A 21430-nucleotide genomic window follows, 5' to 3' on the forward strand; every position below is an offset into this window, starting at 1 on the left:
CTGACATACGATGACAAGCAGATAGAAGAAATGGACAGTGTTAAATTCTTGGGATTACAGCTTGATAATAAATTAAACTCTGAGGAGCACACCACAAACTGCTGAAGCGTCTTAACAAATATCTATTTGCAATGCGAATTGAGTCAGACATAGGGGATATAAAAATGAAAAATCTGGCATACTACGCTTACTTTCATTCCATAATGTCATATGAGATTGTTTTTTGGGGTAATTCATCAAGCCAAGCTAAAGTTTCCCAGACACAGAAACTTGCAGTAAGTGATGTGAACTCAAGAACATCCTGCAGAGGGCTGTTCAAGGAACTAGGGATGCTAACAACTGCTTCCCAATATGTTTATTCCTTAATGAAATTTATCGTTAAAAATATATTACTTTTTCAAATTGAAAGCTCAGTTCACGGAATCAATACTACAAATAAGAATAATCTTCACAAGGATTTAAAGTCACTTCCTCTTGTACAAAAAGATGTATATTATTCAGAAACACACATTTTAAATATTTTTTTTAGAAAGCTTAACAACCAATAAAATTCACTTTAAGAGAAGCCTAAAGGATTTATTGGTGGCCAACTCCTTCTACTCCATTGATGAATTTCTCAGTAGAACCAACTGATTTCGTGTGTGTGTGTGTGTGTGACTGTACAATCTAACTTCTGCACCATTTCAGTGTATTAATGTGTTCATAGTAAATAAGTATTGTAGTAGTTCTAGTATGTCTTTATTACCTTATAAATATTTTTTTTTAATTTTAAATTGAGTGCATTAATGCGATCTTAGTAAATGAATGTTTTAAAATGATCCTTTCATGTAGTGTTTATTAAAAAAAACCATCATTCCACTTGGAACCTGTGGAAGGTACATTAGCTTATTTGTTTTAGTTGTAAGTAACTGTAATGTATTGTTGATTTTCTGACATGTTCTACATCGTGAAGTAACTTCTCACAACGGATAAATTGGAAATAAAGTAAATCTAATCTAATCTAAATCCGCACTTAAGAATGCAGGTATTGTAACTTTTGTAACTTGCAGTGATTAAAGGTGACAGCACCGCCGAACGAATGAATAGAATGAAATTTTCACTCTGCAGTGGAGTTTGCCATTATATGAAACATCCTGGTAGATTAAAACTGGGTGCCGTACCGAGAATGTCCGGCAGCTTGCTTTAAAAATTCATTAATGCAAAACTGTGAAATACATGAAAAGCAGCAACGTTGTACCCATGACTACAATATTAATAAGTCATAATTTGGATCAGTTAACTTATACAAATTCCCGAGTATAGTTATTTGTATGCAAATGAAATGAAACGATCACGTAGGTTCATTCCTAGGCAACTCAGGTGGCTGACTACGGTTCATTGTTAATGACCTAGGAAAATGCAATGAATTTACAAAGGAGATTGCTTACATAATATTCGTGTGATGTACCCTAATATATCGGCCTAGTATGTGGAACCCATATCAAATACGATTAACGGATGATTTTGAACGTATACAACGAAGGACGCAAGAACTGTCACAGGTTTATTTGATCTGCAGGTGAGCTTTAAGAAACCTGAAACAATAGACGCTTGAAAATAGACGTCAGCTATACCACGAAAGCCTACTTGCAAAAATTAAAAAAAAACAGTTTGAAGGTAGGAGTACTCTACAACTCCGTACGTCTGGCTCTCGTAGGGGACACGAAGACAAGATTAGACCAATGACGGGATGTACAGCAACCATTCTTCTCGCACTCCCTACACAAATGAAACTGGCAGAAGCCCTGATATGTGATACTATGGATAGTACCCTCTACGTTGCACCTCACAGTGGTTTGTGGAGTATAGACGTAAACATAGATATAGAAACATTTATTTCTGTTATCTCAGCCTATTACTGAATGACAGAAGCATCCACATTCCGTGTTATTCTTGTACCACACGCAAGATGGGAAGAAATGATACTACAATGTACAATAAAAAGCATTCTCTGCTACGTATTGGCAAAGATTTTCAGGGCATAAATATTGAAACTTTGTGCATCTCCTCAATTCCGAGGTTACGTTTAGAACTTAGTTGCCGATACGAGAGCGTAAACGATTCATCTCCCGCAAATAATTATACGAATAACTTCGGGGATTAGTAGTCAGTGTGCCGGAGACGTTACGGATGTTATCTCCAAAATTCTCTGAAGAGTGTTGAAATAAATTTACTATTGTTTTGATTAGGTGATCACGAGAAGAGAATTGTTTCTCTGATTGCTTGTAACTGCTATTCCAAGATTTCTAATTAAATACGTCGGAGAACACGGGCAGGAAGTTTTTAAGATTCCATGTCACCCAAAACAGTCGGTTTTTTGTTTACTTTCTGTACTTTCTGTACTATTGTACAATTTTTTTTTTAAAGAAACGCGTTTAGCAACTGTGGACCAAAGTTCAAAGAAAATCATCAAAACATTATTGTTGATTCGGTATCCACGGTAACAATTTAAGCTAAGAACTCCATAAATTCTGACTGTTTTGTGGTCCGGCATCAGTAACTAAAGAGCGGGGGGACGTCTTCGCAATAAGGCAGACATCTTTAGCCGTCACGTGACCATCCTTCACGGGGCTTCATTGACACCATGGGATCTGGTGAGAGTCTAGCAATTACAATCCTTTCCTTCTCTTCTATATTCGAGATCAGATAAAATATACGACACACGCACGTGGCTCTGGTTCACTTTGTCACGAACAAGGTTGCCAACGGAAGATACCTCTAGTAGTAATAATTCGTAATGAAGTATTTCTGAATGAATTACGACAGCCTCAGATTTATTTTCGGGATGCAGACTGGAGGTTATAAAAGGTCTTGGGTATTGGAGTACCGTCGGTGGTGGAGAATATTCCGATCCGACGTACCCCGTGCCTCAGTCCCCTAGAATATGGCGAAACATCGAATAAGAAGATTCTACAACACTGACACCGAACCAGTGTCTGATAACTTTTAACATTAGTAACAATGATCGGGACTCTCTTGATACAAAGTAAAGTTTGTATAATTTATTTAACGTCTGTTACGCTAAACTCTTACCATAGTTCATGCAGTTGTGAGTGTTTTTAAGTATCTCTTGAAGTATGTAACGTGTTTGTGGGATTGAAGGGACCAGACTGCTACGGCGATCAGTCTATAACGTGTTTGCTGTTCGGTAAATATCGGTGCGTTATGTGCTTATAATGTAATGTAATAACACATAAAAGACTCCATAATAGAAATAAAAGAAAGCCAGAAAACCGAAATAAGAATTACGTGCAGAAATTAGTCATACAGGCCCAGATGGACATCTCACAGAAGAATACAATGAAGTAAAGAAATTTTTTTTAAAAAGTTAGGTGTATCTTGTGTTTTACGGAACTTCCTGCAAATTTCCCTTGGAACAGCTGTCACCTCTTCATTATCTCTCTTGCACTAGATTTTGAGGAATGTTCTTTCGTTAATCACAAGCGTAGGATTTATGTACTGTACGCCAATCATTATGCCCCACGTTTCTTCATTTGGTGCGAGGAACTAGTCACCAAAATTTTTAAAATTATTTCTGTCGCACTTTATATATTACGTTGTTTGCTTACAAAAATACACATCTGATCATAACGATGCATGGTTTACATTATTTATATGTGTTCTTCTCTTTAAGTTTGAGCGACATAAGTGAAGTAGAACAAAGATAAGTCGTAAACTGCATGTTGTAGGGTGGGTAGTGTTACGTTTAACCCAGATCCAGATTTCGTCTAGATGCCTGTAATAAACTTCCAAGAAACTAGACATTACGACAAAAACATAACGGCCTTGGGTTGAACCAAACAGTCCTCGCTCGTATCTCCAGTTTGACACATCGTTGAACAGCCCTGCCAGTGTTTTATAGAATTATGTAATTGTTTCTTTCTTGGGCGGTATGGCGAAAATTTCATTCTTTAGTATTGGCGCAGTAAATGGGTTGTCCTGTCTCCAACATTTAGAGCCCTACATGAAGCACGGAAAGTCAGACCTACTGCATGAAGTGGCCGTCTGTTTCAGCGTCTACTACAGTCCCTCTGCAAAGCCGGCAAAGTACTAGGTTGTGCATGTGCATAGACAAAAGGTGCGTTCCTGTGATTATTAAGTAGTGCTGGGTGCGAGGCGAGGGGTGAAGGGGAGAAGATCCTAGCTACTGGAGACGGCTCTAGGCCTACTACAATACAGTAAGTTCCAAAGGAATTACAGGCTTTGGCTACGAGAGGGCATTGATTGAAATCACTGGAGAAACTTTAAAATATGTGCCGAACCGGGATTCGAACCCGGGTCTCTTGCTTACTAGGTAGATGCTCTGATCAAATTTTTCCATTCTTTTTCTTTTTTTATCTCCCCTGTACAGGACAGGGAACTACAACAAAAAGATCTACTTACCACCACCAGTTGTGTCCCCCCCCCCCCCCCCCAAAAAACAAAATGACTGCGCCTCTTCAGGCGTTGGTACCTGTCTATACCTGTCCCAAAACAACTAACACATTACTAAACGGGGGTAAGAAAGGAAGGAGTTAGGGGAAGAGAACACACAGGGGAGCGATGAAAATGAAAGCAGGTGCTTGGGGACTTCCTTTTGTGTACCAGAATTCCGTGAGTCACTCGCGCAGTCTGACAGAGGAATATCAAAACGTGTCTTCTCGAAATTTTTATGGAGATTCCGTTTGTAGTTCGTTCAGAGCATCGTGTTGGCAAAATAAGCCTCAACACCTCATGGCTTGGATGTTCTAGCTGGAAGGCGGGTAATGAAAGGCACTCCATAGAAAATTTGGTTCAAATGGCTCTAAGCACTATGGGACTTAACATCTAAGGTCATCCGTCCCCTAGACTTAGAATTACTTAAACCTAACTAACCTAAGGACATCCCACACATCCATGCCCGAGGCAGGACTCGAACCTGCGGCCGTAGCAGCAGCGCTTTCCGGATTGAAGCGCCTAGAACCGCGCGGCCACAGCGGCCGGCAGAAAATTTGGAAAGAACTGCTTGTATCTAGGGTTGTGAACAAGTGTACAGTGTTAATCATTAAGGTATGTCCAGTATCCCTGTTTCGATTTCTTATCGGGACCAAAAAGTAGTGCGACTGCTACGGTCGCAGGTTCGAATCCTGCCTCGGGCATGGATGTGTGTGATGTCCCTAGGTTAGTTAGGTTTAAGTAGTTCTAAGTTCTAGGGGACTAATGACCACAGCAGTTGACTCCCATAGTGCTCAGAGCCATTTGAACCATTTGAACCAAAAAGGTAGCGGATCGTATGTCCATGTATCCAATACACAGCGTCAGTTTCCGTTACAGAGTAATGAATCACGTATGTGAATAAAAGCGCCTGGAAAGCGATCTGAAAAGGCGTCTGTTGGGTAAGAAAAACCAAGATACGCTGCGCGAGCCTCCAGACGTCAGACGACCGACCACATGAGAATCGGTGGGCGTATGTGTCGTCTACACCGCAGTGAACACACACGGGGTCCGTCAGATAGGTGGATGTGTTGAAACGAAATTGGTTAAACCGTTTGCTATTGACTTTGATATACCAGATGGATTTGACGCTGCTGTCAAGAAAGCCTGCATGCACTGTCGTCCTTACACGACGCCATATGATCTGGGGGAATTTGTGTTCAATGGGATTGCGGGGCCGATGCATGTGTATTGCGTTGTGTACTGCCTTTGTCCGATCCATGGAAGTGATAAGAAGTGGAGGACCTAGCTTAATTCCAGAAATGATGTCTGAAAATATTAAAAGTGGCGTGGAATGTCTGGAAACATTGATAACAAGACTGGGGCTGACATGGAGACACGCGCATATTCATGTAAAAGTAGCTCAGTGAGACTCTGGGCAACAGTGCCGGACTTTCAGTTGGTAGCTAACAAAAATTGCAATAACTCAGTCTGGCACGTGGAATCAGGCAACCCCACAACGCTCCTGTGAACGGACATAGGAGGCATATTGAACTTTTAATAACATCCTGCTGCAGAGAAATGATACCATCGCTAATAACATACGACAGTCGAGGGTAATCAGGACTGGGAACACTTGTGCCACATGAGGGGTGCGAGAGGCCTGGTAGACATTCACGTATCAGACACGCTGTGCAGCGTCAAAGGATCTAAGCCAGTGATCAACAAAGTCAGCTCAGATCGTTTGGAGGAGATGTCTGATGTTTGTTGCCGCCGAACGACGATCATTCGTAAAATCAGTGCCCAAGCAGTGGATAGTGGTGGCCACTCTGAGAGGAACGACACATGTCTTAGGTAGGCCCTAAGCACTGAGCAGAAACTCTAGTTAGAAATGTTAAAAAAAACTGCGCGAGGCCTCACCTTATGTCGTCACCAATGACAGAGCCACGAGGACATCATCTTCACTGCATACATAGAGGTCGAAGGTCGAGATGATCAGGATAGTCCCTTAAGTATGCAGTATACAGTATTCGTGAACAGTGGATAGCGTTGTCGAATGGAGTACTTGATCGCTGGAGACACGGTGAGGCGTCTGTTATAGAGTATTCTTGAAGTCGAGCAGATAAAGAGTCGCATTAGCACTATTACTATACGAGCCAGAAAACCCATGTGGCTGAAGGACCGTCTGCAAAAAGGTGTGATTGATATGGTCGAATGCCCGGCTGAAATCAAGCAATGCCAATGCACCAGGCAGATGTCGAGACCTGGCGAGTGCAGTATGTTGCTGTAACGGCAAAGGGCAGTATGAATATTGTTGTCACCACCCAGGGAAATCTGATCAAGGGACGTGATGTATCGTGCTGCCTTCCTCAATCGTGATGCCAGCAAAAGGCTGAAAATTTTCATGTCGTTGTTGAATAGAGTGATGGCCCAGTAGTCACAGATCCGCGATTGCCCATGCGATTTAGGGACTGGGATAACGACCTCACCAAGGAAGGTAGCAGGGATCGTCGTTGCTGGGTACATCAGTTCACGACAGATGGACGTCCAAGTAGGTTCCAGCAGATAGCTGAAACACCTGTAAAATTCGAGTGGAAGCCGTCAGGTCCTGGGGACGTATTGATGGCTCCCGCCTCGATAGCGTTTAGTTGTTTATCTATGGTCTCATCTTCCTGAAGTCGCTGAGCCACATCTTCTGGTATGGTGTTCACTGTGAGTGCTGCTACCTCCTCGATTACGGTCAGGTGCTGTGGGAGGACAGTGTACTGCCGGATGGAACGGTAATGGAAAATGTGACCAATGGCACATAGCCTAATATATCGTCATCCTTCCACATCGATGAGGTTATGTATGAGAGCTCGACGACGACGCTGGCTTTCTATGAGAAGGCAGTGCACCAACAGAGTTTCATGAGACATATGGTCCTGGGTGAGGAACCTGACAAGGATCCCTTCAAAGTGTCGTCATATGAGTGAAGTTCAAGAAATGGTTCAAATGGCTCTGAGCACTGTGGGACTTAAAATCTGAGATCAACAGTCCCCTAGAACTTCGAACTACTTAAACCTAACTAACCTAAGGACATCACACACATCCATGCCCGAGGCAGGATTTGAACCTGCGATCGTAGCGATCTCTCGGTTCCAGACTGAAGCGCCTAGAACCACTTGGCCACAATGGCCGGTATGAGTGAAGTGATCAGAACTTTTGCATGATGCACTATCACCTGATGGATGGGATGGGAGAGAATGCCATCCAAGTGCAATCATGTAGAATCATGTAATAAAAGTCTATGGTGCCTTGACGTCTTTGCCATATCCCATCCATGTCCTGCATAGAGCCGATTTCGTTCAGAGTAGCCACCAAGATAGGTGGATGTGGAAGGAGGGCGATGTTGACAAAGGGCCCACGGGTCCTCTGTGGTCTGTTCTCAGTCATGGGCAGTCAGGTCAGCAACATTTAATTACCACAGGCCACGACTGTGTCACACCTCTTGCTAGGAAAAGGCGACATCACATATGCAGGCCTCGCAGTCAGAGAAAGCAGAGGCCAAACTTTGGGATGTCAAGTGTCGCCAGCAAGGGAACATTTGTGTAAGGAAGATATGGTCAAGGCGACTGGATAAGTGCACCATATAGTATGCGAAGCCCATGCAGGTGCCATGAATCTTTGCCCACGTCTCGACGAGCTGAAGTCGGTCAAATATGACAGAGAGGGCCACGCATAGGGAATGTCGTGGGAGTTGATCAGTAGGCCCTTGTGTGGCGTTGAAGTCCCCCAAGAACCAGATCATGTAGGGGACTCTCAAAAAGCGGCGTTACCTCGTCAGCAAGGGAGGAGTATGGTTCGTGATGTGACTGGAGCTGAATGGTGCATATACATTATGCTGAACAGCGTTAATGCCATACCCCTAGCATTAGGAAGGTACGCTACATCTTCAGTGAGGAGTCTTGTGTCGAGGAGGATGGCCACTCTGCTACTGTTGTCAGAGGCATGGGAAATGTGGGCCATGTAGCAGGTGGAAGTGTAAAAATCAGTGATGATCACTTCTTGGAGGATGGCAGTGTCAACATCAGCAGATTAATTGGTGTTTCTCAATATTTCCAGTTCATGTGGAGTCGGAATGGTAGCCCAGTTCATTGTAGTGACGTGGTAGTGTTGCAGATGTGCTCCCCCTATTGGCACAGAGGATCCTGCAGAGGTGTCCAGCTGATGTGAAACATCCAATGCAGCCATTGGGTGGAAGCTGGGTTCGGCACCACCATGGGGTACTCGCCAATGGGTGGGCCAGCATCCAGTTCTGCTCCATTGTCAACATAGTCAGCTCTGGACATAGAATCCGGTGGCAGGCAAGTGCCATGCTCATTGAGGGCTAGGGGTGGTGATGCTGCCACAGTGGCATCTGGGGAATGTCCCTCCACAGGAACATCATTGCCGAGTGGTGTTGCAGGTGGTGGAAAGAACACTCCCCAGATGGGACATCAGGTGCAGCATCTCTTATCGTTGAGGCACTCAAAGGACGATTACTGTCTGTTATCTGGTCCTCTTCACGTGATGCCATATGAAGGAGTGTGTCGTCGGAGGTCATTCGACTTTTCTTCTTCCATTTGCAGAGGTGCTGTTCTGAGTCGTAATGTGTTTTTTCATTGTCTGAGGTCGTGTCCGTCTGAAGGAAAGCAGAGATAAGCACAACACTCTGTTCAATATCCATAATGTTGGGCCGACTGTTCATCGAGCTATGGAGTGTTGTGCATCTCGTCACTGCCAGACAGGGTGCGATTTGTGCTTTTACCAGTGGGGGGGATGTCTTAGGGGGTTAGTAGAATTATATATATAACTAGCTTGGACCGTGGCGTTACGCATGGTTAAACAGCTATTAATAAATAGATGTTAATGCCGAAACTCACTATTGACGCGTATGCACTATGAGAAAAGCCATCCCTTGGTATATGTTTAAAAGTACATTATAGGTAAAGCTTATTTACAAAATGATCTACATATGGGTACAGATATACGAGGGGAATTCAAAAAGTAGATGCACATTTGTCAAAAGTTGTACTTATTCTGATGATTGAAAACTGAAACATACTAATAGTATTAATAATAAGTCTTATTAAAATCTTTCAGTGTTCGGCTCCACAAATTTAAATTATATGTAATGTTTTACTCCAGTGCGTGGGAAATAAACATCCCAGGTTGGGATGCATAAATTAAAACCAGAAGAGGGGATGGTCTTATGCAGAGGGGGGAAATCCCCCCATCCCCCCTGCAAATAGCACACTGCTGCCAGAGGAGATGGTGTCAGTGAGATATCGTCCTCACCATCATTGCTAAGGGGGAGTGCTGGCATGAGAACAGGAGAATTCTGAAGTTATGCGTCCAGGTTGCACATGACTAAGGTGTTGGTGTCTGGTAAAGAAGTGACTGTCGCTTTGGAAGCTGCATCACCAGTCAGAATCTGGAGCAGATGACGACAGAGACAATTGGACCTAACATGGCCCACTTGTCCGCATCCTGTGCATGTCTGCAGTTGGCTATCACACATGATGATGGTTCGGCAGCACCCATCATCAGATCTTGATCTGTCAGACGCCATTTAACAAGTCGTATGCCGTGAGACTGTACCGCTTTTCTGTAATGTGGCCCACAACGTTGCTGTTGGGTCGGAAGGCTTCACGTCTTGTGACATCTCGAAAGGGCAGTCAAACACCAGAACCGTTCGAATACCGAAACTAAAGTGGTCCACCATCACCTCTCCAATATACCCGTCAGAATGTTTGAACTTTAGTCCGTGTGCGTGTTGTCGAACTACTTCAGTACAGAATTCCTCCGCCGTTATACCTATCACTTCTTGGGGGTACATGCGTAGACGTTCGCGAATGAATTGTTACAGTTCATAAGCGCGCGGTTGTGCTTGTTCCGCTTAGAATATAACTTTTTAGCGTCACTCGTTGGTAAGATTGCGGCATGGGGTACAATACTGATGGACCCTGTACAACGCAGAAGTAAACAACTGCGTTAGCGGAGCGCAGACCGACGCGCGGAGTCGATGAGCACACGACCACGGCAGACAGACGACTGCATTCACTGAGATATCCGGACACAGTGGCCATTGCAACTGCACGGAGTACCCTAGCACTCCTCCCGCCAGACCCAAATTCTCAACTCATCCACACACTACAGATGTGGTGTCCCTTGCCCAGTATCCTCATTATCCATTGTTCCCGTCAGAGTTCGAGCGTGGTGTGCATCTGCACTGAAGAGATTACCGGCTGTGTCGCCTTATAGAGCAAGTTTGTATTGTGCCGGTGAATGAAGAGAAAAAAAACAGCGTGTGAGTCTACTTTCCAGGGTGTTGGGCCAGTTCTGTACTGATGCCCAGTAAGGAAATGTACAAGGCAATAAGCATGAGTTTTCGACTGTATTTTGACTCCTTTCGGTAAAGGTACTCATCCTTGTTCATTGAAATACAGCGCTTAAAACTAGATAAAAAGAAGTGGCATAATTCATCGCGACCATTAAGGCAAATATGTAACGACTGTAAAACAGTAGTATTTCCGATCGCATTATAATTTAACGCCAGCATAGACTAAAACTGCGGCTCAGTAAAATGACAATCATTTCTAGAAATGCATGAGAATTTCCCAATGAATAAAAAGCGTGTGTTCTAGAATGAAGGAGAGGGCGATGCCCCTACTTGTACTCCCGCCTCCTCTTCCTTCTTTACAGCCGCCCATGGTTTCTACAAAAATGTTTTCTTCTTTTTTTAAATATATAAATGGGCTGACCCAGAATACTGACATGTGCACAACTCAGTTATTTTATATATAGTTTTGTAAGCTACGAGGAAATCTTCGGCATATTTTATTGTTTGTTTGAAATTCAATTCTTTTATATATATATATATATATATATATATATATATATATATATATATATATATGACACAAAATAAGAATTGCATTATTGCATTACAAACAAAAGCAGTCAACATAAATTTTTATCCTTTAGCATGTGTAAAATCATACATAGCAATGGCACAGCTCAGTAAATAGGTAAAACTGGTCGTAACTTTCACCTCAAATTCAAAGAACACATAAACGCCCTCCGATACAACACACTATACAAATCTGCAATGTTGTTGTTGTTGTTGTGGTCTTCACCTCAGAGGCTGGTTTGATGCAGCTCTCCATGCTACTTTATCTGGTGCAAGCTGCTTCATCTCCCAGAACCCACTCCAACCCACATCCTTGTGAATCTGCTTATTGTAGTCATCTCTTGGTCTCCCTCTACAATTTTTACCCTCTATGCTGCCCTCCAATACTAAATTGGTGATCCCTTGATGCCTCAGAACATGACCTACCAACCGATCCCTTCTTCTGGTCAAGTTGTGCCACAAACTTCTCTTCTCCCCAAACCTATTCAATACTTCCTCATTAGTTATGTGATCAACCCATTTAATCTTCAGCTTTCTTCTGTTGCACCACATTTCGAAAGCTTCTGTTTTCTTCTTGTCGAAAGTATTTATCATCCATGTTTCACTTCCATACATGGCTACACTCCATACAAATACTTTCAGAAACGACTTCCTGGCGCTTAAATCTATACTGGATGTTAACAATTTTCTCTCCTTCAAAAACGCTTTCCTTGCCATTGCCAGTCTACATTTTATATCCTCTCTACTTCGACCATAATCAGTTATTTTGCTCCCCAAATAGCAAAACCCATCTACTGCTTTAAGTGTCTCATTTCCTAATCTACACTCCTAGAAATTGAAATAAGAACACCGTGAATTCATTGTCCCAGGAAGGGGAAACTTTATTGACACATTCCTGGGGTGAGATACATCACATGATCACACTGACAGAACCACAGGGCCAGGGTAGTTGACGTACACCTTCTAGAGCACGTTGGGTGGCACAGGATACATGCGGACGTGCATTGTCCTGTTGGAACAGCAAGTTACCTTGCCGGTCTAGGAATGGTAGAACGATGGGTTCGATGACGGTTTGGATGTACCGTGCACTATTCAGTGTCCCCTCGACGATCACCAGAAGTGTACGGCCAGTGTAGGAGATCGCTCCCCACACCATGATGGCGGGTGTTGGCCCTGTGTGCCTCGGTCGTATGCAGTCCTGATTGTGGCGCTCACCTGCACGGCGCCAAACACGCATACGACCATCATTGGCACCAAGGCAGAAGCGACTCTCATCGCTGAAGACGACACGTCTCCATTCGTCCCTCCATTCACGCCTGGAGGCAGGCTGCACGATGTTAGGGCGTGAGCGGAAGACGGCCTAACGGTGTGCGGGACCGTAGCCCAGCTTCATGGAGACGGTTGCGAATGATCCTCGCCGATACCCCAGAAGCAACAGTGTCCCTAATTTGCTGGGAGGTGGCAATCCGGTCCCCTACGGCACTGCGTAGGATCCTACGGTCTTGGCGTGCATCCGTGCGTCGCTGCGGTCCGGTCCCAGGTCGACGGGCACGTGCACCTTCCGCCGACCACTGGCGACAACATCGATGTACTGTGGAGACCTCACGCCCCACGTGTTGAGCAATTCGGCGGTACGTCCACCCGGCCTCCCGCATGTCCACTATACGACCCCGCTCAAACTCCGTCAACTGCACATACGGTTCACGTCCACGCTGTCGCGGCATGCTACCAGTGTTAAAGACTTCGATGGAGCTCCGTATGCCATGGCAAACTGGCTGACACTGACGGCGGCGGTGCACAAATGCTGCGCAGCTAGCGCCATTCGACGGCCAACACCGCGGTTCCTGGTGTGTCCGCTGTGCCGTGCGTGTGATCATTGCTTGTACAGCCCTCTCGCAGTGTCCGGAGCAAGTATGGTGGGTCTGACACACCGGTGTCAATGTGTTCTTTTTTCCATTTCCAGGAGTGTAGCTGCGTGATATAATAACTGAGTTCTGCACATTTCAGTATTCTCGTGAAGCCTATTCATATACCTAAAAAAGGAAAACATACTTTTGTAGAAACCATTTAATCTTACATTTGTGTAGCCAATATAAACAAACACATCTCTAGCATGTACAGCTTCTTTGAAACGACAGTGAAAATATAGGGTTGGGTTGGGTTGTTTGTGGGAAGAGACCAGACGGCGAGGTCGTCGGTCTCATCGGATTAGGGAAGGATGGGGAAGGAAGTCGGCCGTGCCCTTTCAAAGGAACCATCCCGGCATTTGCCTGGAGCGATTTAGGGAAATCACGGAAAACCTAAATCAGGATGGCCGGACGCGGGATTGAACCGTCGTCCACCCGAATGCGAGTCCATTGTGCTAACCACTGCACTACCTCGCTCGGTAATGAAAATATAATATGCACTGGAGAGGACGTACATCAGGCAACCGCATACACCTTTTAAAACTCTTCCGTCCTTGTGAGTACAATTTACTCTTAGAAACGCTTGTTTTTTAACCTCTAAAATGCCTTTTCTAATTCAACAATTTTTATCATTAGCAAAATATGCCAAATAACCTACACTGCCCTAGGTCTGCGATTGTGAAAAGACGTCTGTACTCTTCATTAACAACAGTCATGTAAATAAGCAATACTCCACTTGAAAATGATGGTGTGGACCACCCAAACGCACAGTGGCAAAACAAATATGTGACTGAAGCAGAAACGTTTTCATTTGTAGTAATCATCTTCGTCCAGTTTTTTCCACCTTGAAGAAGGACATGTTTACCTATGATGTACAAATCATGATCCTGCTTCCTCAGCCACTGGCGCACGGAACTATCAAGGTCTCTACAGATGAGCTTCTTTGAGCGGGTCAAACAGATGGAAGTCTGGTAGTGCAAGAACCCTTTTATTCTGGTCGGTGAATATTTTCGTTACCCAGTGTGCACAAATCTTGGAGTAGTCCAGTTTTCTTCACAATGGCCATCACACCGTCTCTATCGCTGGATACATTTATAGTTACCCGAGAGTCGTCACTGATGATTTGATCGACACGTTGAATGTTGTGTGAAGTCAGTGCAGTCGCTGACCCGCGCACTGCGTTCCATCAGCCAACTGTGTTTGCCCTTCAGCTTCACTCAGCGACGAAGCCATTGTCTGACGGTGCTGATGTCAGTCGTAGCCTCTCTCCACACGCCATCTTCAGCCTTCCATGAATACAGTTGGCCTTCGCACCTTCTGGAGCGAAGAATTCAATGACAGAATGCTGAGGCCGCAGCTCGTGGTCGTGCGGTAGCGTTCTCGCTTCCCACGCCCGGGTTCCCGGGTTCGATTCTCAGGCGCGATCGGGGATTTTCTCTGCCTCGTGATGCCTGGGTGTTGTGTGATGTCCTTAGGTTAGTTAGGTTTAAGTAGTTCTAAGTTTTAGGGGACTGATGACCATAGATGTTAAGTCCCATAGTGCTCAGATCCATTTTTGAACAGAGTGCTGTCTTACGAATACATCAATGTCGGCCATTTTCTAAATTTACGCAATGCTCCTGGTCGTTTGATGCAGGCCGCCTTCCCTGGGGTGGTCTGTATCAGAAGGTTTGTCGAAGTGCCCCAAATTCATGATTACTACATTACCTGTTAATGAAAGAGTAAAAAAATACGAGGCATTACTTTCTGACTCGCCCTCGTACAAATGGGGAGAATATTGTACCTTTTGCCGTTTCCACCCAAGCTCGGAAAAGTTAGTCTTTCACTTAATTTTCCTTATCTGGACTTGCCTTTTCATTCGTCCTCCCTTCCCTCAACTTCCCGTGGTTTCCTGATTCCACGAACAGTGTTACATTTGTTGTTGGAAGCAGCTATCGTCATCCTGTGAATAGATGGCTTTCCTGACTGGGATGTTTTCCGCAGCCACTTAAGAAGCAAAAAAGTTTCAATTTTTAACAGTTTCTTGCTGTTTTCGAGATTTTTATTTCGCGCGATATTGCATTCTCCGAAAGTTACATAAAATTTGTAAATTAATACACGTTGAAATATAAACACTTTTAGTAAAAATGTGGTTAGGGGGCTTAATGAAAACGATCGTCATGACACTACACCCATCCCCAACCCCCCCCCTCCCCCCCCACCCCCAGCCGCGCTCTTCTGCGCTTGCACCCGGTGTAGTTCATGTAATTACTCATTCGTCAGCTGTGACCTGTCTGACGACATAAGGGACTGGCCTCTGTATTTCTCATTATTGAGTAGAGCTGATTTCGTGCACGTTTTCACGAAGTGAGCCGGTCCTTTCTCAGGGCATGTATTTATCACTTGAATTTTCTTCTTGCTTCCAGAAACACCGACGAACCGGACTCCGACGGGCTCACTCACTGAGCCGAGCACTCCCACCACCTCCATCGAGATGGGGGTGGACTTCCTGGTGTCTCCGCGGTACTACGAGCTGTATGCCGTCGCCCTGGTACGTATCCTGCCGACAGTCGGTCACGAGACACTCATCCTCTGATGACTCTTCATGTCGCCTCTGCATTCTTAAAATCGCTATAAGTCTGTATGAGAGATTAATTTTCATGTTTTCAATTCTGCATCTTCCCATACTATTCGTAAAAGATACGAGAGTACAATAGCATGCTATATGAAACTTCCTGGCAGATTAAAACTGTGTGACCAGAACACGAAACCGGAGTCTTTGAGTCTTTCGGGCAAATGCTTTGCCAATTGAACTACCCAAGCACAACTCATGACCCGTCCTCACAGGATTAAGCTTGCCCGCGAAGGCAATGTTCATGGATCCAGCCCCAGTCAGGCACTAAATGAACAATCGGCAAATGTCAGTAAATAAAACTTTACTTTGCAAAGCTCTAAACTACTGCGAATAATTCCTGTACAGAGTAAAAACGAGTGCACCACAAGTGTACCTTTCAACTTCGATTCTAAAATCGGGGATATATCATGCTTCTTTCAATTTTACTGGAAGCCTATTGTAAATAGAACCTACAGAAAAGTGTACTCCTTTCAGTACTATAGTTTAAAAAGGGATTATACAAGAGGAAATGTTTTTCGCTCTAAAATTCGTTGAGTGTCTGCCACCTTCCCTTTTGAATGCATCCACGTTATTAAGCGCAAACTCCATGAGGAAGTGCATATAGGATGAATCAAAATTGGCGCAGTCAGACGCACCAGTGCAATTCACTGCATACTAGCAGCACAAGAATGTCTGTAACAAAATTTCGTCTTGTGCATATTTTTGGTAGATAATGCTCGTCAAAGAAAGGCAGTCTGTCAGCACTGTAATCACATTCCCAACAAGCATCTTCATACAATATTGTGTAGCTGTTCGACACAGTTAGTGCAGTGAGTACGGATTTGCGATAGAATGCTCGATTTGAGTACAGAGCTCTATGGGACTTAACATTTGAGGTCTTCAGTCCGCTAGAACTTTTAACTACTTAAACCTAACTAACCTAAGGACATCACACACATCCATGCCCGAGGTAGGATTCGAACCTGCGATCGTAGCGGTCGCGAGGTTCCAGACTGAAGCGCCTAGAACCACGCGGCCACACCGGCCGGCACTATTACGGGTCTAGGTGCATTTATTTTAGACTATCTGATGTGATTTCTCTCTTCTTAATCGTTATACAGCAACTACAGTAAGTATTCTACCAACCACGTCCAGTTATTTTATGCGGATGAAAGAGGTAAACATGATAATTGCTGAAGCTCATCCAAGATCATACTGCACACACTTATTTAAAGAGCTAGAGATCTTTACTGCAGCCTCACAATATATATATTCACTTATTAAATTTGTTATTAGCAATCCGATCGAATTCAAAAGTAATAGCAGTGTACATGGCTACAACACTAGGTTAAATGTAACTTTGGCTCAGAAAGGGGTAAATTATTCAGCCACAAAAGTCTTTGGTCACTTACCTAATAGCATCAAAAGTCTGACAGATAGCCATATAGCATTTAAAAGGAAATTAAAAGAATTTCTTAATGGCAACTCCTTCTACTCATTAGATGAATTTTTGGATATAGTAAGTGGGTAATTTCCTCAACACCCCCCCCCCCCCCAAAAAAAAATTAAGTGTCATGTAATATTTTGTGTAATGTAATATCTTGTATAGGCACCTTTTATTAACCTGACATGTTCCACATCATTACGAAGTGTCGTATTCATGATCTATGGAACAAGTACTAATCTAATCTAATCTAATCTAATAGTTGCTACTAACCATATCTAACTATAGCCAATCACACCGTACAAATACACTGACGGGAAAAAAATCGCAACACTAAAAAATAATTAATGTAGAGTAATGGAATTTCGAGAATACATTTGTCTAGGTATCATATTCAAGTAATTAATGTTTCAAGATCACAGGTTAGTGTAAGTGTTAGGTAAACCACTGGAAATGTAAATGCTGTTACCTGTACAATGTTGAATGTAAGCACGCAAACGTGCTTTCATTATGTTGTACAAGTGCCGGATATCAGTTTTCGGCGTGGAGTTCCATGGCTGTTGCACTCGGTCTCTCAATACATGGACGGATAATGCCTGTTGTGGATGACGCCGGAGTTGTACATCCCATATGTGCTCTATTGGAGACAGATCTAGTGATCGATCAGGCCAAGGCAACATGTCGACACTCTGTAGAACATGTTGGGTTACAACAGCGGTATGTGAGCGAGCGTTACCATGTTGGAAAACATTCCCTGGAATACTGTTCGTGAATGGTAGTACAACAGATCGAATCAGCAGACTGACGTACAATGTTGCAGTCAGGGTGCACGGGATAGCCACGAGAGTGCACCCTAGACCATAGCTCGAGGTGTAGGTCCAGTGTGTCTACCACGCAGAGAGGTTGGGTGCAGGAAATGGCCTCCTTCTAACCAGCAAACGGCCATCTGTGGAACCGAGGCAGGACCAGCGTTCATCAGAAATCACAACAGATCTACACCCTGTCCACCAAAGATCTCTCACTTGACACCACTGAAGTCACAAATGGTTGTTGTTTGGGTTCGGTAGAATACACGCTACAGGGTGTTTGACTCACAGCTGTCCTTGAAGTAACCGATTTGTAATAGTGCGTTGTGTGGCCCTGGTGCCAAGTACTGAACAAATTGCTGCTGCAGATGCAGTACGATGCGCTAGAACCATATGCCGGACACGCTAGTCTTCGTTCTGAGTAGTGCCATGTGGCTTTCCGGAGCCCAATCCTCTTGCTACCGTAAATTCTCGTGACCACTGCCGCCAGCAATCATGTACAGTGGCGACATTCCTGCCAAGACTTCAACAGTATCGCAGAAGGAACATCCAGCTTCTCGTAGCTCTATTACACGACCACATTCAATTCAGAGACGCTTTGATAATGGCGTCTTTGCCACCCTAGAGGAATTCCTGGCTAACGTCAATTCGGCACGTCCAACTCATAGGTAACTAACGCTCACGGCCGTTACAATGCGACTGGCGCGAAATTTCAGTAGACATCATCGTTCAGATGTACACTACTGGCCATTTAAATTGCTACACCACGAAGACGACGTGCTACAGACGCGATATTTAACCAGCAGGTAGAAGATGCTGTGATATGCAAATGATTAGCTTTTCAGAGCATTCACACAAGTTTGGCGCCGGTGGCGACATCTACAACGTGCCGAAATGAGGAAAGTTTCCAACCGATTTCTCATACACAAACAGAAGTTGATCGGAGTTGCCTGGTGAAACGGACCGAGCTAGGTGGCTCAGTGGTTAGCACACTGGACTCGCATTCGGGAGGACGACGGTTCAATCCCGTCTTCAGCCAACCTGATTTAGGTTTTCCGCGATTTCCCTAAATCGTTTCAGGCAAATGCTGGGATGGTTCCTTTGAAAGGGCACGGTCGATTTCCTTCCCAATCCTTCCCTAACCCGAGCTTGCGCTCCGTCTCTAATGACCTCGTTGTCGACGGGACGTTAAACACTAACCACCATCACCACCAGCCTGGTGAAACGTGGTTGTGATGCCTCGTGTAAGGAGGAGAAATGGGTACCATCACGTTTCCGACTTTGATAAAGGTCGGATTGTAGCCTATCACGATTGCGGTTTATCGTATCGCGACATTCCTGCTCACGTTGGTCGATATCCAATGACTTTTAGCAGAATATGGAATCGGTGGTTCAGGAGGGTAATGCGGAACGCCGTGCTGGATCCCAACGGCCTCGTATCACTAGTAGTCGAGATGACAGGCTTCTTATCCGTATGGCTGTAACGGATCGTGCAGCCACGTCTCGATCCCTCACTCAACATATGGGGACGTTTGCAAGATAACAACCATCTGCACGAACAGTCGACAACGTTTGCAGGAGCATGCACTATTAGCTCGGACACCATGGCTGCGGTTATCCTTGACGCTGCATCACAGACAGGAGCGCCAGCGATGATGTAATCAACGACGAACCTGGGCAAAACGTTATTTTTTCGGATGAATCCAGTTCTGTTTACAGCATCATGATGGTCACATCCGTGTTTGACGACATCGCGGTGAACGCACATTGGAAGAGTGTATTCGTCATCGCCATACTGGCGTATCACCCGGCGTGATGGTATGGGATACCATTGGTTACACGTCTCGATCACGTCTTGTTCGCATTGACGGCACTTTGAACAGTGGACGTTACATTTCAGACGTGTTACGACCCATGGCTCTACCCTTCATTCGATCCCTGCGAAACCCTAAATTTCAGCAGGATAATGCACGACCGCATGTTGCAGGTCCTGTACGGGCCTTTGTGGATAGAGAAAATGTTCGACAACTGCCCTGGCCAGCACGTTCTCCAGATCTCTCACCAATTGAAAACGTCTGGTCAACGGTGGCCGAGCAACTGGCTCGTAACAATACGCCAGTCACTACTCTTGATGAAGTCTGGTATCGTGTTGAAGCTGCATGAGTAGCTGTACCTGTACACGCCATCCAATCTCTGTTTGACTCAATACCCAGGCGTATCAAGGCCGTTATTACAGCCAGAGGCGGTTGTTCTGGGTACTGATTTCTCACGATCTATGCAGACAAATTGCCTGAAAATGTAATGACATGTCAGTTCTAGTATATTTGTTCAATGAATACCCGTTTATCATCTGCATTTCTTCTTGGTGTAGCAATTTTAATGGCCAGTAGTGTAGTAACACGCCTATTAACTTTCTTTTTTGTCGCACGAACTCCTTCCTGGTGTTGCAATTTTCTCTTGTCTGTATGTTTTCATAGAGATATTAAATGGAGTAATCACTTAAGCTGAGCTGTATATAACGGAAATGGCACACTTTGAATCGCTGATAGGATACTTGGAAACTGCAATTTCTGAATAAATATAGCTCAAGTGTATGGGACCCATGTGAAATTGGTCAACTAGAGATCATCGAGCGTGCACAAAAAAGTGCCATGGGAATGGTCACAAGTTTGTTTGCCTCGTGAGGAACTGTAATAGAAATGTTAAAGAGCCTACTTAAAAAACTCAGGAAACGGTCTGTCAGGGTAGCAAGCGTGAATGTCTTATAGCCGCCTACATATCGATCTCTTATAGATAGTAAGGATGAAATTACAAGTACCATTGGTTTTACGCTCCAACCTTATTATATGTCGCAAAACAGATGACATTCTGCCAGATTTTTCACAGAGTACAAATGTAAATGGTGAAGATATAAGTTTTTACAGAGATCTTCTGAAAATTAACGTGGAATGTTGCAAGAAAAGCAATGTTTTCGTGAAACGGTGCTGGATGAGTTTAGAGAACCAACATTTGAGACAGATTCTATTATAAAACTCCCGTCATCGAACACCAAGCCAGTAAAGCTGTGGTAAAACAGTACACGCATATTAGCGAGGACGGTGATTCAGATTCCCGTCTGGCTAGATTAAGGTTTACAGTGGTTTTCCTAAAGCGCTCAAAACGAATGCCGGGATGGTTACGTTGAAAAGAAACAGCCGGTTTCCTTTCCGAGCTTGGGCTCCGTCTCATCTGACCTCGTCATCAGCGGGGTCTTCATCGAACGTCTCGCTTAAGTAGCACAAAAACAAGATAATGTCTATTTCTCAACGTACAGAG

The 21430-nt window shown here is 44.3% G+C and overlaps 1 protein-coding gene across 3 annotated transcripts in view; it reads left to right on the forward strand.

Moving 5' to 3' along the window:
- The window catches only part of LOC126328487 (uncharacterized), a 239827-nt gene that overhangs the window by 109218 nt on the left and 109179 nt on the right, over positions 1–21430 (forward strand). For all 3 annotated transcript variants that reach the window (XM_049996039.1, XM_049996041.1, XM_049996040.1), the window contains exon 2: positions 15678–15802. In XM_049996039.1, the coding sequence (XP_049851996.1) occupies positions 15746–15802 (57 nt within the window). In that variant the 5' untranslated portion in view covers positions 15678–15745. The remainder of the gene's footprint in view (positions 1–15677; positions 15803–21430) is intronic.

This window comes from Schistocerca gregaria, chromosome 2 (genome assembly GCF_023897955.1).
Source record: "Schistocerca gregaria isolate iqSchGreg1 chromosome 2, iqSchGreg1.2, whole genome shotgun sequence".
In the NCBI taxonomy this organism is placed as follows: Eukaryota; Metazoa; Arthropoda; class Insecta; order Orthoptera; family Acrididae; genus Schistocerca; species Schistocerca gregaria.